The sequence below is a fragment of the Osmerus mordax genome, chromosome 16, assembly GCF_038355195.1.
Source record: "Osmerus mordax isolate fOsmMor3 chromosome 16, fOsmMor3.pri, whole genome shotgun sequence".
NCBI lineage: Eukaryota > Metazoa > Chordata > Actinopteri > Osmeriformes > Osmeridae > Osmerus > Osmerus mordax.
In genome coordinates, this window is record NC_090065.1 from 14,168,965 (window position 1) to 14,194,861 (window position 25,897).

Below are 25,897 nucleotides of genomic sequence, written 5' to 3' on the forward strand. Positions count from 1 at the left end.
AACGAACCCCCACTTGGGTGCGTTAGTCCACTGTATGTGACAGGCTGTGCTGCCGTTGAATATATTTATAATGAAGCGAGGCACAACAATCCAAAAAGAGCGAGCGTGAGAGGTTGGGGTCGCAAGGTAGGAATTTCAAGCAGGAATCACTTCAACTTTCAGAGGTTTAAACCAAACTAATTGCGTCAGGCCCCGGCTGTCAAAAGTGGGAGGGTAATTAGCGCGAGGGTGCAAAGCGAACCCGGGGTGGTTAGTGTTAGTACATGACAATGCGGCGCAGCCAATAGGAGCATGAACAAGGTAACAGGCTGAAAGCGGGGCTAATTAGTGGAGCGCAGAGCAGAAAACACAAATGGCAGCTGCCCCCTCTGGGACCCACTGTTGCCATGAACAATGGTGATTATTGACAGTTCATGCGGTGCTCTGCCTCGCACTTTTGCAACAGAGTGCATTTGCATTTTTGTACTTGGACTTAATCATTGTCTCTGAAGTCCTTTAGTACTCGTCATTAGTTTATGACAAGTACTGTATCTGAGAAAGGTTGTAATAGACAGTTACGCGTTCAGTATTTCTTACTTCTCTTTGTGGAGTTTTTCTCTTGTTCTTTTTCTCTCTAACCCCCCCCCCCACACACACACACACACATATACACACACATAATCTTTTACTGGTATTCTAAGCATTAATGGTTTGGCGTTTACTTTCTCTAGGAAAATAAATACATCTTTTGGGAATCATTTGTTGAAGAGGAACAAAACAAATTGTGAAACATTACATTTTTCCCAAGCCTAGCTCTTTGGTTGAGCTCACATCTGCTAAGTCCCATGTATAGATTTTTCCTCTTGTGTGGACACCAGACGGCCCCTCCTTCGATTGCCGACACTGTAAAATGGATTAAATTACACTCCATGCTGCTGAGATTCTGCTATTTTTCTGTCTTACTCCACTGATAGAAAAACAGTTCAAGTATCCCAAAAAAAACAAATCAGGAACCATGTACCTATTGTAAGGGAAGCATTTCTGAGTGAACCTACAGTATGCGTGTGTGTGTTGCTTAAGGGGGAGAGGTGGTGGGAGGGTTTGCTCCAGTGTCGTCTCAGTATTTTCTCAGCGCTTTTACACAGTTCCTTCTTGTATTCCCTGACTTAACATCTGAGGCCTCTGCCAACAAGTGAAGCGAATAAATTGAATTAATTTGCCTTTTTCCCTCTAGCCGTGTTTATGTGCTGCCACCTGTTTCGCCTGTTGTCACTATAGGCCCACTGCACGCTTATGAACCTCTAAAGATATATTTCTGGCCTTTTCTGCTTTATTGTGATAGTTGCAGTTACAGAGAGACAGGAAATGTAGGAGAGAGAGACAGGGAAAGACATGCAGGAAAAGGCCCGGGCCGGGTTTGAACCCGAGCCCCTGTGATGAGGCCTACGTGGTTCGCGCTCTGTCACCGGTGCGCCTATATTTATATTTAGTCATTTAGCAGACACTCGTATCCAAAGCGACTTACAGTAAGAACAGGGACATTCCCCCGAGGCAAGAAGTGCCTTGTCCAAGAACTCAACGTCATTTTGCACAGCCGGGAATCGAACCGGCAACCTTTAATAGCCCGATTCCCTAACCGCTCAGCCATCTGACTCACACTCCATCTGACTCTCACTGCGCCTCCATGCTTATGAATTTTTACGTCTATCATAAACACCCCCCCCCCCTTTCTTTCCACCTCCCTCTCCAGGGTTCAGCAGAGCTGCCTTGCCTTTCGGCCTGGTGAGAAGAGAGCTCTCCTGCGAGGGCTACGCCATCGACCTGCGCTGTCCGGGGAGTGATGTCATCATGATCGAAACAGCCAACTATGGACGAACAGACGACAAGATCTGCGACGCTGACCCCTTCCAGATGGAGAATGTCAACTGCTACCTCCCGGACGCCTACAAGATTATATCACAAAGGTAAAAAGGCAGGGCAAGGGTATCTCATATCCCAAACAAACCCATGGAAGAAGGGAGGTGTGGAGAGAGATTTTCTTTCTTTCCCTCAGATCCTGAACCTCTAAACTTCTAGCGTTTAATTAGATGTAGTTTGACTGGCATCTGCTTCAGCAAGATTGAGTTTAAGATATTGTCGAGGGGGTGGGGGCAGGAAACTAGTTTATGTGTTAAATTCAAACAGGTTGAACTTGGCAACCTTAGAACCTGGCAACCCTTCACCATACTTCTTTCGTCTGCCGCCCTAGTGCAGATGTTGAGGCCCAATCAGCTCAGAGCGGCTGAATCACATGACCCGGCGCCCTCTTTATATCCTGTTTGGAACGTTTGACTTTCTTTGTTCAAACACTTGTGCTGCATTGACACTGCAAGGCCCCAATTCCCCCGAGCACTGCCCCCTTATAACAGCATTTATATTAGTGCTGTTCTCCCAGGACGGTTCAGCCCAGTAGAGCACACGCATCGCCTCCCTTCTGCCGCTCGGCCGCCCCCAGAGGTGTAGATGTGTGTATTTAAAGGGCTCCGGATTAACTATTCATAAGTCACAAGCAGTCGTGCTCAGCCAACGAGACAGGGCCCTGCCCCGGCTCCCCCTCCTGCCGCCCCGCTCCCCCCTCCTTCCCCCCGCCCCCCCCCCCCCCCCCTTTCCTGCCGCCCCGTTCCCCCCTCCTTCCCCCCCGCTCCCCCCCCTCCTGCCGCCCCGCTCCCCCCCCTCCTGCCGCCCCGTTCCCCCCTCCTTCCCCCCCGCTCCCCCCCCCTCCTGCCGCCCCTCTCCCCCCTCCTTCCCCCCCCGCTCCCCCCCCCCCCTCCTGCCGCCCCGCTCCCCCCTCCTTCCCCCCCGCTCCCCCCCCCTCCTGCCGCCCCGCTCCCCCCTCCTTCACCCCCGCTCCCCCCTCCTGCCGTCCCGCTCCCCCCTCCTTCAACCCCGCTCCCCCCTCCTGCCGTCCCGCTCCACCCTCCTTCACCCCCGCTCCCCCCTCCTTCCCCCCCGCTCCCCCCTCCTTCCCCTCTGCACCCCCCCCCCCCATCCTGCCGCCCCGAGCACCGCTAAAGCAGGGCCCCGCTCCCCCATCTCTACCCCCCCCCTCCCTGGCCGCGTCTGCCCTCCGTCCCCAACCGACGGTTCCGCCGTCAAACCCGCTAATCAAGACGCCCGGTGTTAGCCCGTCACGCTGGGTTTGCGGCACAATCATAGAATTCTCAAACAGACAGACAGCACTAATCGCTCTCCGAGTCGTCGTCCCCCCTCCTCCCATTTGGCTGTGATCCGTCACACTCCGGTAGCTACGCGTTGACAGTCCCTCTCTCCCCGGTTTGCCCCAAACCCCCTGAACAGCACTTCAGACTAATCTGAAACAATGACTCGGAGAGTAGAGGTGCGAGTGAGCCCGGCTTCTCTGCGCCGCCAATGTCCCCAGCTAGTGTACACGATTCTAATTGGCTGGATCAGAGGAAATGGTTCCTGATAATAATTAGCATTGATATAACAACCCAGGCTGTTTCTGTAGTCCTACTACCACGGTGGGATGAATATCCAGTCGACGACACACTAAAACAATGAGTACAACTGCTCACACATTCACACTGTCACATCAACCTGGACACCCAATATGTGGAAATTGGACTTTCAGAGAAGTGTGGAGGATAGTTCATGCATACAAAAGCATTTGGAGGGAAGGCATCAAGGAAGCAAGTCCTGTAAATGAACTCAGAATCCTAATTTCTGGTGTCATTGGGGTGTCATTGGAGGAAAACAGGAAAGAGGAGGAGATTAATTGCCAGTGTTTTGTAAAAGGGAAGTTCTAGGGCTTTCTGCATCCTTCCCAGTGCTATCTTTTCCCTCAGAGTAGCGCAGGGTAATGGCCTCGGGCAGAGGATAATGAAATTGTTCTTAATTAATATTCTCTGGCGGAGGTTGCCTGAGTGTAGCTAGCAGAAGCAGCTACGGCGTAGCCTCCCAGACACCCCCAGTAATATGATCATGTGGCCCTGGTGATGGTGATGGTGATGGGTATGGGTATGGGGTTGGGGGGTGATGGTGATGGTGATGATGATGGTGATGATCTGTAGGCTGTTATTGTAAATTATGCCATGGAGAAACAGTTGAAAAGGAGATAGGGGATATATCATTACTGTTTATTAGGTAGAACTGATGGTTCAATATCTCAGCAGCAATTACAAAGTTCAAAGCAGACATTCAGTCACTAGTTATGGAATATTTGCTATTTGACACACTTGTACTGTAAATCACGCCGACGTGTCATGTTAGATGAACGGGTCGCAAGCTAGTTTAAGTAAAACTGGCTAACAGTTTGGTTTTCAAATGGACAGTGGTCCACCTGGGTTCCTCTCAGTGATCTGTCTGGCTTTTGTGACTTTGCATTTGACCTCCTCAAATATTTATCATCAACCTTCAAATTGTTAAGTCTTTTTTTTGGCGGGGGGGGGGGGGGGGGGGGGGGGGGGCTTTTGCCCCCTCCTGAATGTCTGTTTGGTTCTGCGTCGATCGGCAGCCCTCTCAATCCTCCTGTCTCAAGAGAGCTTGATTGAAGTGGGGACAATTTCACCCCGTGTTTGCACAAAAAACGCTCATCCCTTTTCCATTTTCTCCCACTCATCCGCTCGCAAAACATGCAGACACAAACAGAGACACACACTCATGCGAACACACTCCGTTTTAATGCAGTCGTCTCTCGCACAGTTTCAAAGGCAATAAGTAATATGCTAATGAGTCCAGTGGAATTTGATGTGTTATGTGGTTTTCCTTTCCAAAGAATCTCTTCTCCGGTTACCAATGAAAGGCAGCCATTTCTCTCAATGACATGCCCACACCCCCTGCGGGGCTTTTTGAAATGATTTCCCCTCTCACGAGAGAGTGGCAGAAGGGTGCTTGTGTAGATGTGGCTTGGAACCACCACCAAAACCTCCACTGACGAGATAACCTGCCACTGAATATGTCACCTCTGGATGTCTCTCATATCCTCTTGGTCTAATGAAAGAGTTTAGGTGTGCCGTTGATGAAACACATATTCTGACCTCCTCTCGACACATCCACCACTCACTCAAACCCCAGCTCTCCAAATGTGGTTCACCATCAGCATTTTCTCTCTCTCTCTCCTCCTCTGTCTTTCGCTGGTCTCTTTCACCCCCCTATTCTCCTTCCACTTGCCCAGGGAGGCAACTACAGCACATGTCATTAAGGCTCCCCCACAGCAGATAAGATTATCATCCCAGAGATGTTTTCAATATCCTCGATTTGTATTAGATGACGGCAGCCCCGTTCACTCTGTGTGGTCTGTAAGCACCCGGCTGAGGACATCCGGTCCCACCAGCTCTCAACTCTGTGGTCCGTCTTTTTCAGGTGTAACAACCGTACCCAGTGTGTGGTTGTCACAGGGTCTGACGTCTTTCCTGACCCCTGCCCGGGAACCTACAAGTACTTAGAGGTCCAGTATGAGTGTGTTCCCTATAGTAAGTATTCTGTCTACATGTTTGTCCTCATGTGCCTCAAATTGCACCGCACCTGTCTCTCTTTCGACATGTCATACACACTTTAATCTGACCTTTTAGCCGTTGACAATCGGGTTGAGTTAATCCCTTCTCTTTTTCGACTGACCTCTTCTTTCTGTTGTGATCCTCTCCCAGATTAATCTATTTTCTCTAGTTCCTTTAACGTCCAGGGTTGCGTTCTCTCTCCAACAGTCGAGCCAGGGCCTCCTACCGGGAGTGGAAGGCCATATTTGGGCTGATGCTACACTCTTCATTTTGTATTTGCCATTGTGTGTTTTGGCTCATTAAGGCAGTTGAGCCTGTAACATTAGCGGCAAGTTATGTTTTGTGTGTGGGCGAGGGTCTTTGGAATCAAGTTGAGATCTGTGTCTGTAACGTCGGTCTATACACCACCCCCAGTTGAAACGGCCAGAAATAACTAGTGCTCTGTTTTCCTGAGAATAAGATCTAATCTAAACAGATATATCAGTCAGCGCAAAAGCACACTGGATGAATCAAGGATTCCGATGGGACTTTTTAATAGCACTACTTGTTGTAGACATATTTGATTTTAACTCTGCCTTGTGTGTGGGATTTTAAAATGGGTTTCACGACACCAGAAGAGGAAATGCACAAACACATCATCATTCTCAAGGGCAACACATTGTGAAGTCCTCGATGTGATCCGTGTCCATTTTTAAATCGCAGGAGCAGAGGCTGTCTAACACTGTTTCTGTTTTTCTGTTTTACCTTTTGCTTTCCCCCCAACACAGGCCTGCTGTCTCCTCCTCATGTCCTCTAACATTCTCTACTCGTGTACCTGCATGGTAGTTGACTCCTGATAACCTTTCTCTCCCTTGTGCACTTTTTTTTTTTGCTTTCTTTTCCAATGCCTAAAATAGAAGTGGAACAAAAAGGTAAATGAGTGGTTTGGCCCTCACCACCGCCCTTCCCCCCCCCCCCCCCCCACACACCCTACCAAGCTCCTTGTCCTGTGGTGTTGAATCCAGCCCCCCCTATCCCCCCCCCAACCCCACCCCCTCTCCTCCAACTCCCCTTGTCTTCCTCCCTTTTGATTGCCTCTCTTTGTCAAATGCCAAAACCCATGGGGGGATTGATTGCAGCACTGGGAGGCCAATTTTAATTTCGAAACCAGATTTTTAAAAGGAGCCCATATGTCTCTTAAGAGATCTCAGTCCAGACGGGTAACGCACGGCATATCATAAGAGAGATCAGCAGCCGATGTCTACAGCGAGAGATAATCGCAACCTTAGCGAGAGAGAGAGTAGTCATCGGTGTCCTCGTCCTCGGGGCCCGTCGCGGTATGCTTGGCCTCTATCACACCCTCTCTGCATGTGATGTTCAGTAGCAGGGATGGCTGAGGGAGGCTAACCAGGTTGGAAATGGAAATTACAATAAAACGAAAGGTATTTTGGGGGATTATGATGGATGCAGTGATTTGGAACTTGTCCGTTGCCTCCCTCACTCATCACCGTGCGACAGAAGCAGACTCGAGGCCATCGGTGCTAGCCTTCATTCTGTCTCCACCCCTCTGCCTCCCCCCCACCCCCCATTTGACCTCCATCCAAACTCTCTGTCTGTCGTTTGGTCCCACCGCAAGATGTGACGTCTTCCCCTTGTCCTTTAGTGTCACGACCTGAGCCATGTGTGCGTGCATGTGCAGCGTGTCATTTACCCAGCTGTCAGTGCGGTACATGATTCCAGCAACAAGCTGCCATTAAGAGTGCCTCTCCCCCCTGCAATCCTACTTAGGGACCCTTCTAAGCACTAGCTTGTCCCCAACCTCTCCCGTCTCCCAGGTCTTGCATTTACAGGTACCCTTTCTCCTTTGATTTTCCTTACATTTGTTTTTGTCCCAAACAGTCAGCGTATGGCAGAATCTTAAGAAGTCAACCCTTTGTTGATTCCGACTCTTATCATACTACACCGCCATCTGGACATAACCATTTGTTTTCCTCTTTTTCCTCTTCACAAACAATAGCACAAAACGACAGTATAAAAACGACTCCCAAAAATAGACTCCGACACCGATGTCCCTGACTCGGACAACAATAGATTTGGACAGCAGCAAAAAAAATACAATTAAAAGAAAAGAAAATCAACTGTACTTTTTGCATTATACTTCTCAGGTGTTTTAACCTAAATTCTTGATTTGTTTCGTCCCCCCTCTCTGTCACTAGTTTTCATTTGTCCCGGGACTCTGAAGGAGGTCGGGGAGCCCACCTTTGTGTTTGAGGCGGAGCAGCAGGCAGGGGCATGGTGCAAAGACCCCCTCCAGTCGGGGGACAAGGTCTTCTTCATGCCCTGGACGCCCTACCGCACCGACACGCTCATCGAGTACGCCTCCTTGGAGGACTTCAAGAACAGCCGCCAGACCACCACCTACAAGCTCCCTCACCGCGTCGACGGCACGGGCTTCGTGGCCTACGACGGCGCCATCTTCTTCAACAAGGAGCGCACGCGCAACATCGTCAAGTTCGACCTGCGCACGCGCATCAAGAGTGGCGAGGCCATCGTCGCCAACGCCAACTACCACGACACGTCGCCGTACCGCTGGGGGGGCAAGACGGACATCGACCTGGCGGTGGACGAGCGGGGCCTGTGGGTGATCTACGCCACGGAGCAGAACAACGGGCGCATCGTGGTGAGCCAGCTCAACCCGTACACTCTGCGCTTCGAGGCCACCTGGGACACGGCGTACGACAAGCGCTCGGCCTCCAACGCCTTCATGGTGTGCGGGGTGCTGCAAGTGGTGCGCTCCACCTACGAGGAGAACGAGAGCGAGGCCAGCAAGAGCCACATCGACTACACCTACAACACCAAGCTGAGCCAGGGCGAGTACACCGACATCCTGTTCCCCAACCAGCACCAGTACATCGCCGCTGTGGATTACAACCCCAGGGACAACCAGCTCTACGTGTGGAATAACTTCTACATCCTGCGCTACGACCTGGAGTTCGGCCCTCCGGATCCAGACGAAGGTAAGGCTCTGAACACCCTCTCTCCTCGCTCTCTCCTCCCTCGTTCTCTCCGATTTGTCTTTGTCAAAATGAGGATCTCACACTGGAAGCTAGCAGTGTGAGAAGTCACGGGGACAACTGCCTTTTAATTCCGAATGCAATCCAGGTATGATATGGGGAAGAGAGCTTTGTTAGTCTTGGGGAAAGGGCTCATTTGCAAACAGAAATGTCAGATTCACCTTGGACCGAGGGCTGGCTTCTGCGAGGACCTTGATGGCACACAGCTCCTGGAAGCCCTGCCCCTTTATTACCATACGCCAAGTCCAGACACTCGCTCTACTTGAAGCTTGGACCCCATCAAATTCTCTAATCTCAGGCCTTATCCCAATCCATTATAAACACTGCCCTTGTGAACTTACTTTTAATGCTAAGGAATGAGATTCTGAAATATTGCTCGCAGTATGATAGAAGGTTATCCCGTTCCTCTGCCTTTGGATTCGGACATCTGTTGCCATGGCTACCCCATCAACTGTACAGAGGTCCCCACTTACAATAGCTTGGTGGACAATCTCCATAATATCGGGTGGGAGCTAAAACCCCAAATCAAAGTGCATGTGTGTGTGCACTAGGTAGCGTTATGGTGAATCATGGCGAACCACCGGATGAGGAGAATGTCTGCGCCGTGAAAAGAGAGATCAATTACTGCAGAGCGTCCTGTCAGGAGGCGAGGGGCTTCGGATTAATCTGTGAAGTGCTGAGGGGAGACAGACGTGTCGTCAGACAGGGCTCTTACATCACGGCCATAATGGCTGTAATTACCTGCCCGTATCCTCCTTATCCCTGAGAGCGAGGCTAAGTCCCCGCGCTGGGAGCTCCACGAGCCAGACTGGGGATGATGCAGGTTCAAGTCCCCGCGTTCCCTTCCCACCGCCACCGCCCCAGCAATCGTTTCCCTTAAATACAGCGTTCCAGTCAAAGATCTGGTTTTAGTCTGCACTTCTGAACGCTCCGGGCTAGGCTGTCGGAGAGAGAAGCGCGACCCCTGACCTGCGCCGAGGGCCAAACGTCTCCACGCGGGGCCATGTGCTCTTGAACTCTGACCGCTTGTCAACACGCCTGTTTGTTTCCCTGCTATTCCTCCGCTGATGTTTCTCCCCTGCAGAGAGAGGGGGGGGGGGGGGGGCAGGGTGCCGGGGGGCCTCGAAGGTTGACCCTGGCTTATCCCAACTTGTCAAAAGCCTCAATTAAGACCATGTACTGTACACACAAGATAGTGTCATTTTTAATGAGTTCTCCGTGAACTGACTGCGCTGTGCGTGTGAGCTGGCTGCTCTTGTGTTCATGCTCAGATGTATGTAAATGTAATTAACAACTGAATTATCATAATTACCCTCCTCTTCTTAAAACACACTTGTGGAGGGGGGTAGAAAGTGCGCATAGCTGTACGTTTTCAATGAGGGGCTTTCATGGGCACTCAGCTAACTGCTGTAATGCCTCGGTAAATGCAAAACGTAATAAGAAACTCCACTGGAGCTTGGGTACATGTAATCAGGAAGACAGCAAACAGGTTTCACCTATTATTTTTAGAAGCCGTCTCCAGCTGTGCCCCTGCTAAGCTAGTCTCTAGTGCGAGCACTGTGTTTCTGGGTGTACTTGCCACCACAAACCGTTAAGTTCACGAGAGCACTTTTTTCGTTCTTTTTTAAGGCACCTCTGTTAAAAGAGGGGCCGCTACAAAGAACAGTGGGCCCGTGCAAGCAGCTGTGTGCAAGGTTTTGTGAACGGTACGAGTAATTGCTTCATGTTTATTAGGTTTCCCAGATCTACACCTTAAACTGCTGGAGTGGATAGCCATTAGGATTTATTGCAGCTCAAAATATAGTGTAGAGTGAGACAACCTGTTCCACAGGGTAATCTAATGGCGTTGAAATAATGTCTCTCTCACTGAAACTGAGAATCACTTGAGGCAGGGAGAAAATTAATTGTGTCCATTAAGATTCATGTGCCCCCTAGTAAAGCGCCACAAAGAGTGAATCACTGCAATTTGTAGTTTCAGAGAACTCAGTCAGCACAGTGTCATAGAAACTTCCAAAAACGGTACTCTTCCAATTCCACAGAGACCACACGAGCCAAGACGATCGGGAGTCTATATTTAGAGGAAAGCATGTGGGAAGAGCCATACTCACCTTAGAATGTGAGCTTTATCAGTTCCAGGAAATGAAGGGGCTTTTTACAATTCAAGTCACTGTAGATTGCCTAGGATGAAATGATTCCAACACAAACACAAGTACCACGTTAGAAGTCCAAAGTCTTCGAATGCGTTAGGAGTACAAAGACACCCAATGATCAATGCTCAGATAGTCTCAACTCCTTAGAAGTGCCACTACTAAAGCAATGCGTGCCAATAAAAAGCACACCTAAGTGGCGGCCATTACTAAATTTGTAGGGACACTTACAAGGTATTGTCTGCAATGCTCAAAGAACTCGTCTGGTTTCGGTCCAGTGAATTCAAAAAACCAATCAGAAGAGCAAATAATTGCCAGGGGGATTTCAAAGTAATGAGGAGAAAGAGGAGGAAATTAATTTGCCTTCGAAGTAGCATTGATCTGAGGGCTACAGAAGGGGTGTGTAAAATGAATGGCTTTGCTGAGGGAAAGCCGTCAAGAAAAGTAGGATTTCGTCGAGATTTAGACAATAGAGAGCAAGAGTCATGCTGCTGCACAGCATTAGAAAAGGTTAGTTAGCCAGATGCTAATAGACATCTTCTGCCTCAGAAGGCTAACGCCATCAAGGCTGCGTTATGCACATTCAATTTTGCTGCTCAAAATCAGTTAGCCTTATCTGTATGTTTTCAAACCATTGAACAAATTCAGTGGAGTGAGCCATCACGACGCAGCCACGGCCTCGTTAGTGAATGCATCGCGTTGAAAGCCGCGCATCCATGGGGGCTCCGTGTGGCAGACAATAAAACAACGTCAATGTTTTCCAGGACTGCACAGGTTTCTTGCCCCTCATGGAGAGGGAGGTATTAGTGAAGCCGTGCAAGGTCAGGGGTCAAACTACCACAGGCTGGTCGGAACAGTTCTTTCAGTCCTGTCTGTTGCCCAGACTCCAACGCGATCGGTTGGATGTGTGGCTTTTGGGTCGAATGCAAGGTTTTAGCTCATGCGAGGGTTGCGTGAGGCCCCCCTCCTGTCTCTGGTGCTGCGTGGGTATATGGTATGGTATATACTGTATACGGTGTTGGTACCCAGTGTGGGGTGGGCTGCCGTCTTTAGTTTCAGGCCTCATAAATCAAGCAGAGAGATGGATACTGGTCCTGGCTGGCAGAGCTTTTTCTGTCCCCTGCTCTTTAAGGAACACTAGATACTCACAGTGTGACACAACACCACTCAGTCTGCCAAGGGCTTTAGGAAAGCCTATAGGAAGAAGAAGAAGAAGAACACTGGATGTAAGAAAACATTATCACCTGTCTCCTTGGACTATTATGATGGTGTGTTTTGTGCCGGCTTAGCCAGGCTATGTGACCAGATGGTTTACTTTGGCCTATTCCGGAACACATGACTGATGTTCACAGCACTGGGCCTTGAATACAGCAGCACGAGTCTGCATATAAACAAGTTCATGTAAAATTCATGGCTTGTGGGATCTGTAGTTTCTCTGTCATTAGCTACTGGCGCAGAGAACTTCAAGAAGGAAACAACCCCACAACAGTAGCCCAGACTGCCTTTTAACACTGGCTATTTCAGTTTCTCTCGAGTGTGTCCAGTTAGACTGGAGGTCTCTATTCTCACACCCACAGAGGACGTGAGCGGTGAGAAGTACATCTGCTAAAAGGGGTCATTCAAAAGTTTGTAATTATTTCTTTGGTTGGTCTTCACTCTTCACTGTGAGAATTTAATAGCACTCAGTATTTGACATTTTCATTTTGAAGACCATTTCTGCAAAACATTCTTTGCCGTTTGTACCCACTGGTAAAATTAGAAAGCTCCTAAATCACACAAGACCCTCCATTAGAACTTGTTTGGCTGCCAATCCTCCATAGATAACAAGGATGTTTCTTAGTTATCTAGCATGTGTGATGAGCTGTGAAGATGTCCTCCCTTTTTCTTTGTTCTTTAAGGAGAAGTCATCACAGACAAACAGAATTGCAAGGCATCTGATCATCTCCATATAGTGGATTTATAAAAATTTAATTTCCGGATGTTTCAGTACGGGAATCTGCATGCGTATAGATGATAACCCTTACAAAAAAGAAGTATATTAAAGTATACTATAAGTATACTAAAATATGGGTAGTACACTTTTAGTTCACTTTTGATGTACTTTTAAGTATGCTTTGAAAATAGTTCACTTTTGATATACTTTTAAGAAGTATGCTTAGAAACAGAAAATGGTATACATTTCTTCTGGAGTAGCATGTACGTTTTCTATTATTATATAGCAAAAACAGTCAAAATAATTTTAAAGTACATTACATTACATTAGGGAGTCATGTGGCTGAGCGGTTAGGGAGTCGGGCTAGTAATCCGAAGGTTGCCAGTTCGATTCCCGGTCATGCCAACTGACGTTGTGTCCTTGGGCAAGGCACTTCACCCTACTTGCCTCGGGGGGAATGTCCCTGTACTTACTTTAAGTCGCTCTGGATAAGAGCGTCTGCTAAATGACTAAATGTAAATGTAAATTACAGGTTACATTTTTTTGATCCATCTCATTCTAATTATTCATGTCTATGAACATCTATTATGCATTGCACATTGAATCTTTTTTGTTACTGAAGCTGTAACCTTAATTACTGCCAAAACATTCCCATAATTCCCAACAATCCCTATAATCTTATATTAATAATTATCAATTGGAGTATTAATGGAAAAAAAGAAAAAGCTACTTGAGAAAGAAGCAGACAGAAGGGTTGCATTATGCATTTGAAGGTTATACTGTCAAACTGACTGAAGAACGAAATAACGACGTGAAAAAATGAAGATAGCGTGGCTCATTGGCTTGTCAATTCCCATGATGCAAGGCGGTAAATAGTGTTAAAATTTGCTGATAAGTTTGCCGTTTGTTCGAAATACAAATGTAACTTCATGAATTTCGTTTTTTAAATGTGTCTGCTTAGAATGTAGTGTTTTGTTGCGTGGTCATTGTTGTGGTGGTTTACCATTGTAACCATGAGTTAAATTACTGTTACATTTCATAAGGAAAGCTGGATTCTTAAAATATCAACGCTTGCGCAGTGAATAGCTGCTTTCAGCTAAGAAACTGCAGTGTAACTTTGCAAGGGCCCCCGTTGTCGCTAAGTGATTTATAATCTGAGGCGTTTGAGGGGCTCCTAAACATTATAATATATTAGTAATTAATAGTAAAATTTAATTTATTAAGTTTATTTTTTGAAGTACTTACACTAATTGAAAGTGCACTTAAAAGTATTGCAAAGTATACTTTGAGGCTCTTTAGGAAGTATACTTGATGAACTGAAAGTGCACTACACAGGCTACTTTACAGTATTCAAAAGTAAACCTTGAAATACTCTATAAGTGTACTTGAAAGTGTAGTAAGTGACCTAAAAAGTGGGACAATTCAGTTTACTTAGTACAAAAATAGTATATACATAAGTACACTGCTAGTATACTTTAAGTAACATGATAATAGTATACTTTTTATACTAAGTATACTTACAAAACAAACTTGAAGTATACTTCTTTTTTGTAAGGGAATATATGCTCGATAAGTATAATTGATTTAACTTCAATTCTGTCAAGTAAACTTAGTTAGGCTTTCTGACAGCTAATGCCCCCGTTTGGTGCCCTCTTTGTTCCCTGATCACCTCACGCTACTTATAACTGCTGCCACTCAGCATATGCTGCACAGTATGTCCTTGCTGTCGGATTTCTCATGAAGAGTGACTTAACAGGCCCTTGAGTGAAATGACGGCTAATTGAGGTGCCCCCACTCTGGGCTGAGAGCTGTTAAAAGACGGCTAGCTTTTACCTCTGCTGGAATAGCTTGTTGTAATCAAAAGAAAATTGTGGAGGGCGGCCTGAGATGAGACATGAAGAGAATACACGATTGCATAGGTTGCTGTGAAGTGCCTTACTTCCTATTCATCTATTTGTATATTTATTTGTTTGTTGCGGTGGCATAGGTCTGCTCTCCTCTAATAGCCTGCAAGGCCAAACTTGACCAAGTCCTTTCAGACAAGATAATTATCCTCCAGAAGTTCCTCGAGTTATTTGACACAGGCCGGTGACTCAGCACCAAGTGTTTCTCTGTTTGGTATAATTGTATAGATGTTTTCTACTCTCGTATGGTCTTCATCGCTTGTCTGCTCAGAGACCAATTGATAGAGAGAAGGGGGAAGGCAAGAAAGAGGAGGACAAACACACACACACACTCACACACACACACTCACACACACACACTCACACACACACACACACACACACACACACACAAATAGACAAATCAAGAGGAAAGAGGAGGGAGACAGGGACACAGACGAGGAGAGACAGGGATCTTCCCACAATTTGACACGATAAGCTCTTCGCAACATCTGTCTGCAACAATAACCGGACATATGTCAGCCGTCAGATCTGCATCCACACAGCTTAGAGAGGTGTGAAGGACCGGGTGGGGGACAGGCACACAATAAGCAGGGTGAGCGGAGGGTAATTAAGCTCCGCTGGTGGAAGGTGGCAGTGAGGGGGAGAAGGTCATTGAGTGAAATGTCATAACACAACAGCACCGCGGGGTGATCCGGCCGCCTTTTATTTATAAATATATATATATTTAAAGCTAACTCCAGCAGGAGCGACACTCTCTCTCCCACTATCTCGTGAGTTGTGGCTAGTTAGCTGTAAAGCCTACTGCTTCTGCTGTCTTTCCTCTCCGAGCTTTTGAACCGGCCCCAAACAGAGAGCTTCTTTGTAATGAACCTCCATATTTGACTGGAACAGGAAAACAAGAAACAAAGGCTCCCCTGATCTCCTGATTGGCTCCAGATGCAAACTGTGGGCTTTGTCACCGTTCAGTCTCAGGAAATGGAGATACGCATGTGATGATGGGGTGTCAGATAGCGTGATATTGCATTTTTCCCAGAAGCACCGAGGACTCCTGAAGACAGCACAGCAGGGTTTTTCATGACGGCAGACCTCATTGTGGGAAGCTGTGGTTATCTCCACCGCCGATCATGCGGCCGTGGGTATAATATATGATCACTCAGGCAGGAGACAACCACAGATGCACTGATGGTTCCTTGCACGGCAGATGAATACATTTGACTATTTCCACTCTGGTTTACTAGTTCTCTCTGTCTTGTTTCAAAAATCTGCATCCACAGTAATGATCACCGATTTAGAAACACACCTGCACACAGGGGATTTTACGTGCACTGAGGAGGCAGTCACATACTCGCACGTAAACACACACACATATCCTCTTTAAGCTGTGCATTCAGTGCAGCATGAGGCGCATTATCGCTGATGTATGGTCTTCGCCTAGGGGATGTGGAAGGGGGGGGGGGGGGGGGGTTAGGTTGCAGTTAAATTTCCCAACGCCTGCTTTGTCAAATGGGGCCAAAAGAAAAAGGTAAGATGCAGGCAGGCTTTGTCTTCCTTGTTGACATTTAATCAGCCCCAGGAACTGCCCCTCTGCTGGAGAAATCACAGGCAGGCAAATGGATGCTTCCACCTCCTGTCTTTTTCTTATTTGCAGGTTAAGTCAGGTAAAAATGGCTGAGATAGTGTAGTGTTTGCAGGTTCTCCCCCTCCAACTTTGTGCTGTGCTTGGACAGAGGAGTTATAGGTCCAGTCCTGCCCTGGTCGTTTTATCCCCAGGACTTATGGCTGGGGGTAACTCAGCACTGGTGTGATCGCTCGGAGCGCTGGAACTGAAGCTGCCAAGCTACCATGAACGTCCCATAGCTGACTGATGGATGTGGAAAGTTCCAGGTAAAACATTTTCGATAAGTTCTAACAGCAGCCATTCTCTCTCTCTCTCTCTCTCTCTCTCTCTCTCTCTCTCTCTCTCTCTCTCTCTCTCTCTCTCTCTCTCTCTCTCTCTCTCTCTCTCTCTCTTTTATTTCTTCTCTCTCTCTCTCTCTCTCTCTCTCTCTCCCCACCCCCCCCCCCTCTCCCTCCGCAGCACCCACCACCAACGACTTCTTGTCGACGGCGTTCCCGCCCGACACCACCACGACGCACCTGGCCACCAGCACCCCCTCGAACAAGGGCCAGCAGAACACCACCACCTCCGCCTCCGCCGCAGACCCCCGTGACGGCAGGGAGCCCAACCGGGCCCAGGACTCCCACGTCACGGCCGAGCCCTCCGCCCCAGAGATGCCCCCCACCCCCAGGCGCTTCTGTGAGGGCACGGCGAGGAGGGGCATCTCCTGGCCACAGACCCACACCGCCTCCACGGTGGACAGACCCTGCCCCAAAGGAACCAGAGGTATGGGGCTCTATAGGCGTTCGACAGCATCACTGGCGTGGCTGGCTGGGGTGTTTCTGGAACAGTTTCTTCTTCTTTCTTCTCCTTTTTTCGTAATCAAGCATACCAATGACAGGTATGGGCTGCGTCCTGCAGTGAGATTATTTAATCATAACTCAACTGTCATGAAATAATCATCACCCATACCACTGACAACTGTCATGAAATAATCATTGTGAGATAATTATCATCCATAACTGTCACAACAAAGAATATATTAGGATGAAGAGAACAGGGAGAGAATGTTCTGGAGCCGTGTGAGAGAACGTCTCGACACAGCTTTGTTGACACAGCTTCATTGTTAGTTACCGATACACTGTTTACGTACCGTTTATGTAATCGCTAGCATATTCATACATGTAATGCACATGTGACAGTAGAAGCCTGGCAAACAAGGAGAGGAGAGTACAGCAGCTGCAAACACGTCGAGCAATTCACCAAGCAAGGTCCAAGCTCCCAAATCTTTGACAGTCTCTCAAACCTGGCAACCCTGCAGTGCGGCCAGGCGGCTTTCCTTTATGCGTCGTCGCCCCGTCCTTCCTCTGCACAAGGGGAGCCGGGTGGGGGGTGGAGGAGGGAGATGGAAAAGGGGAGGGGGGTGGTCTTCCTGCTTAGAGGGGCCTGCTGAATGGAGGAGCAGCAGGGGTGAGAGTGCCTCTCTAATGCCTGGATGTGTTTGTGCCCCTGCAGGCATCGCCTCCTACCTCTGCACGGTGACGGGGACCTGGAACCCGAGAGGGCCCGACCTCAGCAACTGCACCTCCCATTGGGTGACCCAAGTGGCACAAAAGGTGAGAAGGTGAAAGAAAGAGAGGGGGGAGGGGGCACAAAGTACAGCAACCTTGTGTGTGTGTGCCCTCCCCCCCACCCCTCGTACTTCTTTGTCTGTGCTGTAGCCGAGCGCATCTGCGTTCCGTATCGCTCCGCATTGTGAAGACCGCAACTGCGCGTTTGCCGATGCACATGAGTCATCCCTTTGTGGCTTTGTGTACCAGAAATACACGGCGAACGCCGCTGTTTACAGTTTTCCCACCCACGGCGAAGTCGTTCCCCCGTAAAACGGGCGGCGTCGATAACGATTTCAACTTAAAGCCTGTGTTCCAGACGCATTACAGGGTTCACCCCGTGCGCCGCGCATATCTCTTAACGGCACGCCCCTCCTCTCAGATCCGTAGCGGCGAGAACGCGGCCAACCTGGCCAACGAGCTGGCACGCCACACGCAGGGCCCGGTGTTTGCGGGGGACGTCAGCTCGTCGGTGCGCCTCATGGAGCAGCTGGTGGACATCCTGGACGCACAGCTGCAGGAGCTGAGGCCCAGCGAGAAGGACTCGGCCGGGCGCAGCTTCAACAAGGTAGGCTGCCATCCCTCCACAACCCCCCCCCCCCCCCCCCCCGGACCTCGTTAGAACTCCGCACCCCTGCACCACACCTCTGCCCCAACCATGACATGCACACAGGCCAGGCCGATCATTAGACAGTCGCACCCGGAAGCAGAGTTCCTCCAGGTGATGCAGTGGGGAGGCAGACAGACCCACAGCCCTGAGGGGGAAACTTTGACTGTTGGGAGGCAGAGCTCCCTGGTCATTACTGGCTTTCCACATGCAGCCGTTACCTGGTGGCTGAGCCTGAAAGAGCTCATGGTTAGAACCCCATCCCCCATGAACAGAATGACTCGCCAGTCCTGGCATGTGCTGTCAAGAGCTGAAACTTCCCTCCCCCCAGAACCTTGACATCTCCGCAGCAGCCCCCTGCGAGGGAGGGGGGAGGCCCCAGGACCTACGTCCTCACAGCCGCTTGTCAAATGACTGACACGTTGAAAAGTGTGTTTTGTTATTCCAACTTTGAGGCAAAATAAGTTGCAAATGCGCTCTAAAATCTTGGATGTTTTTTTTTTTAAAAGCTTTTCCCGCGTCTTTGGAGTGGTTTGGCACTGTCCTTTGTGTTTCGTCGAGTCGCTCCCTCGACTGAAGTTGTTTAGTTTACCTAGCCTGCTTACTCTGCTGTGGGGGGCGATGCAACATTTTCATTTGACTGAAAGACTAACAAAGGCCTTTAAAAGCCTGTGCTCGCAGACCATCACAACCATCATGCCACAAAGCACAAATGACCCGCAGTCCAACATTGTTTATTGACTCTGTGCTTTTTAAAGCATGGTTAATGCAAAGTGTAGGAATCTCATCACATTGCTTCCCACACACTGCCAGGCGTCTCGGAGCCCAACCCCCAACCTTGACGTTATGTAAGCTGGATACATATAACAAACGGCACCTCAGAAAGGCATTTGTAATCGCTGCATTGTTTCAAGGTCGTCGTTCACGGTCCTAAACAAAAGAAGGTTTTTGTTTCATTTTAGCAACGGAAGAATGGTAAGGGAGTAACTTTACTCGCCAAGACGTCTGCGATTTGAAAGACGCTTTTATTCCCAAACTCTTCTCTCCCCTCTAATAGAGTGTCTGTTGTTCTCCGTCCTCCCATGAAAAGCTTCAGAAGAGAGAGAAAACTTGCAGGGCTTACATGAAGGTAAAACCTGTGGATGTACAGAGCGATGCACTGTTGCTCCCTGTGTCTGCCAGGCAGCATGCAGCGCTGGTGTCAGCATGCAGCGCTGGTGTCAGCATGCAGCGCTGGTGTCAGCATGCAGCGCTGGTGTCAGCATGCAGCGCTGGTGTCAGCATGCAGCGCTGGTGTCAGCATGCAGCGCTGGTGTCAGCATGCAGCGTGTCTCTTTGTCTGGGACCCGCTTGTGTGTTTGCTGCAATCTCTGTCTTCCCTTTTCCCTGTCTGCCTGTCTGTCTGTCTGTCTGCCTGTCTGTCAATCTGTCGACGCATGGCTCTCCTGGCCACACTGGTTTTGTCGATATCCCTCCGCTTATCTGCCCATCCTTGTCCCTCCTGGGCCTATTTTCTCGGCTTTCATACCTCCACTTCTCCCCTTCCTTTTTCTCTCCCGTCATTCTCTTCTGTCTTCTTCCCTCCCTCCCTCCCTCTCTCCTGTCTGCTCTCTGTGCGTTGTATGAGTAATTGCCTTCCCACGGCCATGATTGCACCTCCCTGTCAGCTAGAAGTGTGATCAAAGTGGCAGTGTACTCATTTTTTTTCACTTGCTAACATTTTACAATTTCCATCCTCTCTTGTACCTTTTCACCATACCAACGTAATTTATTTCTCCCCTCTCTCTCTCTCTCTCTCTCTCTCTCTCTCTCTCTCTCTCTCTCTCTCTCTCTCTCTCTCTCTCTCTCTCAAGTGATGGGTCTCATTTCTGTCCCATTAATGTGTTTGTGTTAATATCTGATTTGTTGGTCCCTTTCATCCCTCCTTCCTCCCCTTGTCATTTTCCTTTCCTCCGCTTTTGTTTATGTCTCAGACGCGGCTCTGTTGAAACACGCATAGTTTGTGTGCCGGGGCCGACTAAAAATCGTGAGAGAGCACTCGAGCATTCCGCGGTGACCGCTGGTGGGTCTCGGAGAACTGAAGCTTGTTTTGACGGAGTACATTTTTACTGCGAGGAACGAGAACGCAAACTGCCTCCATTGATTTAGACCTTGTCCTCCCTTTCCCGCATCCACATTCGTCAACTGAGGGCGTTCCGCCGAGTCAGCCCACGCCCACGTATGTGTTTCCTGTCGGCCGGTGTCGGGGGGCTCGCCCGAGGGCCCTCTGTGATTTGTAGCTTGTTTTGACCTCCACCCGGGCAAGAATTAGAGAGGATTCAGTCACAACATGGGTTGCTTTCTACGTTTGGCAAATTAGAGACACGGATTCTCCCCCAGCAACCCCACACCCCCCTCTCGTCCTTCGAGGACAGCTCACCAGGAGGGCAGACCATTTAGTGTCTGTCTGGGAGGAATGGTTCCGGCCCTGTAATCACTGCTGCGCGCCTCTCTCTCACTCTCTCTTTTTATTTCTTCTCTCTCTCTCTCTCTCTCTCTCTCTATCTCTCACTCCTTCTCCCTCCTTCCATCTCTCCGTCTTCCTCTCTCTGTCTCTCAATCTCTCTCTCTCCTGCCGCCCCCCGTCCCGTCCCCCTTGTCAGAGTTAAGGTCAAGACCGGAGTGGTTCATTCTCACCTCTTTGTTAGGACGGTATTTCATACCTGGAGGCCCCTGCAGAGGATGTACTGTAGGACAGCTGTGGTTTATGGTGGTGGTGCGGTTAAGTGCTGTGGTTGTATGTCAGCCTGCATTCGATTGCAATTGGGATTAATCCCCGATCTGGTTAATCCAGGCAAAAGGGGTAATTGTGCCTGTGGTCAATTAGTGTGGTGGATAATAACAGCTGTGGCTAATTGTTACAGGAAGTGGGACAGGTTTTTGTGCTTAATTACCGGTGTGGTGAGAAGGGTCTCAGTGGTTAATGGCACCTGTGGTTAAATTGTCACTCTGGTTTATCGGGACACGGGTTGAAATGGATTTGGGCTAATTTAGCCATGCCTGGTCATGTTTGGTTTAGGGTTAAATGCTGCTGTGGGTATACTGGGCTAGGTAGGGAGCCGTGAACTCACCCTCACAGGGTCAAATGGACCTCTGTTTTATCAACATATGATACTTCTCTTGTTTGGAACTGGAATGTTTTGCTTACTTACTGCTTATCAGAAACCAGGAAATGAAAGGATTTGCCTTAGAAAACAAACGGCATGATCCGTGTCTTGACTGAGACTGCCACTCATGGACAAGTGGGTTGCTTGCAGTGATAAGAACTTTCCGGAAAGCCGTGCATTTTCTAGTCTGTTACGATTGAATCCTGTTATGGAATAAAGTCATTGTCGCTGAAGACAATTGTTTTCTGGGAAAAAAAGGAATTTAAGAACGTGCGAACTAAGATCTGCTCTATGGATGGCAGCTCTAGTCTTATGAAAAACCATTTGGTTTGTATTACTACTTCCCCTCCAGGCATAGATTTGTTATCCTGAGAAAGACAGCGTTCTAAAACGGGCAGTAAAAGGAAGCTTCCTCAAATTCCATGTAATCTGTAACCAGCATCTTTTAAATGCATTTTGAGTCATGTTCTCCTAAATGTCTCCTTCATTTAAATGGTATTTTGCTGTTTTCAGTTTTACTTGTTGCAGCCCCTTGCTTGCCATTCTCCCGTGCCCTCCATTGCTCCCTGAAGACGACAGCGTTTCAGAAGTTCTGATGAGCGGGAGGGGGAAAAAAGTGTGCTGACATTTGACTTGTTTCCACGGATACAGGCCATTGTAGATACGGTTGACAACCTCCTCAGGCCGGAAGCTCTGAAATCCTGGGAAGACATGAATTCCACGGAGCAAACGCACGCCGCCACCATGTTACTGGATACCCTGGAGGAGGGGGCGTTCGTCCTTGCCGACAACCTGATCGAGCCAGCTGTAGTCAAAGTGCCCGCCGAGAATATCGGTGAGTTCCTTTTCAATCCTACATAAAACAGAGAGACCAAAACGACTCGTCTGCCAGTCACAATCCACAATCGTAACGATGACTTCCCTTCCGGGATAATCTCCCGTGTCTTCGTGGTGAAATTGCTTTGACCTTGGTTGTTTAAATGGGATTTTTTCGTCCAGAGAAGTAAAAGTTAACATTTACAACCATCGCATAAGCATACTGGGAAACTAAAGCCCCCCAGGCATCGATACTAGGCTTAGTCATCTAGACACTGATAAAGAACCTGGACAGCTATTCCTCCAGGAGAGAGAAAAGTGCTATTAAAAAGACCAAATTTAGTTAAAGTCACAGTAGGAGGTTTTGATGTCTCGTCTGGCGCTAGCGAGCTAACATGTTCTCACAGGAAGTTTATTAGCAACGTGACCTCATTCATTTAAGTCAGCTTTGTGCGGTGAACTGTCATAAAAATAAAAAATTCACGTGGCTTTCTGTTGCCATGGTTATGGTTTCCAGCTCAGTTTTTTTTTTGTCTTCCTTGATTCCTAATCTATTTCTTGCATAGTTAAACATTCCAAGTGAGTCTCTCAACTACAAGATGAAGTTCCCGGTTCGCCCAGGGAAAACAAAGGAGCCAATTGAAAAGTATTACTCTATAGATGCTATTGTATGAGTCCTTAGACCATTTCCATTAAATGATAATACATCAATCTAAGTAGATAAGGAAGAAGGGGTAGTTATATAGGACTAATACACCGATTAATATGTTGCGTAATACGCTGTGTAGTAAGAAGTTAATGGCTTAATGCTGTTTCTTCCCATGCAGTTCCCTAGCTCTGGGTAAAGGTTATTGTAGCTCTGGGTAAAGGTTATTGTAGCTCTGGGTAGAGGTTATTGTAGCTCTGGGTAGAGGTTATTGTAGCTCTGGGTAGAGGTTATTGTAGCTCTGGGTAGAGGTTATTGTAGCTCTGGGTAGAGGTTATTGTAGCTCTGGGTAAAGGTTATTGTAGCTCTGGGTAAAGGTTATTGTAGCTCTTGGTAGAGGTTATTGTAGCTCTGGGTAAAGGTTATTGTAGCTCTGGGTAAAGGTTATTGTAGCTCTGGGTAGAGGTTATTGTAGCTCTGGGTAAAGGTTATTGTAGCTCTGGGTAGAGGTTATTGTAGCTCTGGGTAGAGGTTATTGTAGCTCTGGGTAGAGGTTATTGTAGCTCTGGGTAAAGGTTATTGAAGCTCTGGGTAGAGGTTATTGTACTATTGTGGCAACAGAGTGAAAGGATTGTGGACTGTGCCAGAGAGCAGCCTGGTGTAGAACCAGCCAGCTCAAGGCTCAGAAGAAGTCGCCTGACCCCAAGCTTTCCCCAAAGCCCAGAAGAAAGGCCAAAAGGATCCTCTCTCCCAATTAACATTCTCCCCACCACCACCACCACCGCCACCAAAAACACAGAAATGTCCGCCTGTCAAGGGGTAGGGGGAGTTAAGTTAAAGGTGGGGCGTGGGGGGGGGGGATTGGGGGGGTGGAGGGGGGGGGGTGGGTGGTTGGGTATGTTAGGAGGACAATTCCTCATCTCCATCTGTCAAAAGCCATCTATCTGAAGGAGGCAAGGCTGTTTCTGACGCGAGGGAGCGCGCTGATACGTGTGTCCTCCTGACCCCTCTGTAATTTCACACATCAAAGGGAGCACCACCCGGCAGCTGGCACGCTGCAGAAGAGAGAGGAGAGAGAGAGAGGAGAGAGAGACAGACAGAGAGAGAGAGAGAGAGAGAGAGAGGCTGCTGGAATTGGGTAGCTTTTCAGAGATTTGCTCGGCGAGCCCCAGAGTTATCTGAAGGTGGTGGTGGTGGAGGTTGGGGGGGGAGTAAAAGCCCAATGATATTTTTGATCTTATGAATATTTGACATTTATGCTGCACCAGGTTACGCGCTCGCCTGCTCTACCTCTCCCCTGTCCTCGCTCTCGCTCTGCCTCTCTATCTCTCCCCTGTCCTCTCTCTCTCTCTCGCTCTGCCTCTCTATCTCTCCCCTGTCCTCTCTCTCTCTCTCGCTCTGCCTCTCTATCTCTCCCCTGTCCTCGCTCTCGCTCTGCCTCTCTATCTCTCCCCTGTCCTCTCTCTCTCTCTCTCTCTCTCTCTCTCTCGCTCTGCCTCTCTATCTCTCCCCTGTCCTCTCTCTCTCTCGCTCAGCCTCTCTATCTCTCCCCTGTCCTCTCTCTCTCGCTCAGCCTCTCTATCTCTCCCCTGTCCTCTCTCTCTCGCTCAGCCTCTCTATCTCTCCCCTGTCCTCGCTTGCTCGCTCTGCCTCTCTATCTCCCGATGTTCTCTCTTTCTTCCTGCCCTGGCCTCTTCGCTCTCTCCGTCTCCTGTTCTAGTTCTCCCCGAGGAGCTGCACAGTCTAGAGCTCACTACCTTTTCTATAGTAAATAGCACTGGATGGGATATTGACAATAAGATTGGATTCTGTTGCTGGTCTGCTGGACTTGTGTTCTCCTGTTTCACCCCCCCCCCCCTCCTCCCCCCCCTCCGACCTCTATATTGGAGCTCTATTAAACACAACGTATTGCTTTTGTAACGTGACCTATGAGTAATGCCTTCCCTGTGCCCCTCCCCATCCCCCCAGTGCTGGACGTGTACGTGTTGAGCACGGACGGGCAGGTACAAGACTTCAGGTTCCCTCAGACCAGCAAGGGCGAGGCGTCCATCCAGCTCACCTCCAACACGGTCAAAGTCAACAGCAAGAACGGTAGGCAGCTCGACTTTCCCTCCCCCCTTTCACGACACGCCTAAGGACTGCCGTGTTCTTTTATTTATTCTTGTTTTGAGACGGTCTGTGCCTCTGTGTACAGGCCGTGCTCAGCTTGCTGGCGAAATGAGCGGGAAAACCGCAGAAAAACTTGTTCATCCTCGTTTTCCCTGTGTTTGCTTTCAGGGGTGGCCAAGCTGGTGTTTGTCCTTTACAAGCACCTGGGCCACTTCCTCAGCACGGAGAACGCCACGCTGAGGGGGCCGGGGGAGGCAGGCCGTCGCAACCTCTCCCTGACCGTCAACTCCCACATCCTGTCCGCCTCCATCACCAAGGAGTCCAGCCGTGTGTTTGTGTCCGACCCGGTGATCTTCACCCTGGAACACCTGGATGTAAGCTCCCCCCCGAGAACCAAAACAAAGCCCCGGAGCCCCACAACCTCCAGCCGGCTCAGGGCTCAACCAGGGAGAGAGAAATGGCAGGGTGGTCTTTAGCAGAGGGAGATAAATGTCAGTGTCATGAAACCCAGCCTTGAACACCGCTGTCGGAAGAGAGAGAGAGAGAGGGAGGGCGGAAGGGAGGTTGGCGAGAGAAGCAGAGAAAGAAGGGAGAATTTTTCTTTTTGTGGTATTTCAAATGTACGGTTTGAAAAGCATTGGTGTTTATCCTGGAATTTTGATGGATGTGTAATTACTTGAGTCAGGGCTCGGTTGCAGAGCGTACAGCAGTTGGGCTTGCACATACTACTTTAAGTGTTCTGCCCTTTGATTACCATGGCAACCTGTGCTACAACCTGCTGCTTAATTGACAGTGATGAAAAGGATGAGAATATCTAGGAATGAACATTACGTGGTAGTGTACCTATGATGC

At 48.9% G+C, this 25,897-nt stretch overlaps 1 protein-coding gene across 1 annotated transcript in view; it reads left to right on the forward strand.

The window, feature by feature from the left end:
- LOC136958537 (adhesion G protein-coupled receptor L2-like) overlaps positions 1-25,897 on the forward strand; it is a 65,125-nt gene that overhangs the window by 24,291 nt on the left and 14,937 nt on the right. Inside the window, exons 3-11 of the mRNA XM_067252518.1 lie at positions 1,730-1,943; positions 5,341-5,450; positions 7,670-8,470; positions 16,592-16,897; positions 17,627-17,727; positions 18,104-18,289; positions 22,126-22,309; positions 24,905-25,027; positions 25,214-25,419. Of these exons, the coding sequence (XP_067108619.1) occupies positions 1,730-1,943; positions 5,341-5,450; positions 7,670-8,470; positions 16,592-16,897; positions 17,627-17,727; positions 18,104-18,289; positions 22,126-22,309; positions 24,905-25,027; positions 25,214-25,419 (2,231 nt within the window). The remainder of the gene's footprint in view (positions 1-1,729; positions 1,944-5,340; positions 5,451-7,669; positions 8,471-16,591; positions 16,898-17,626; positions 17,728-18,103; positions 18,290-22,125; positions 22,310-24,904; positions 25,028-25,213; positions 25,420-25,897) is intronic.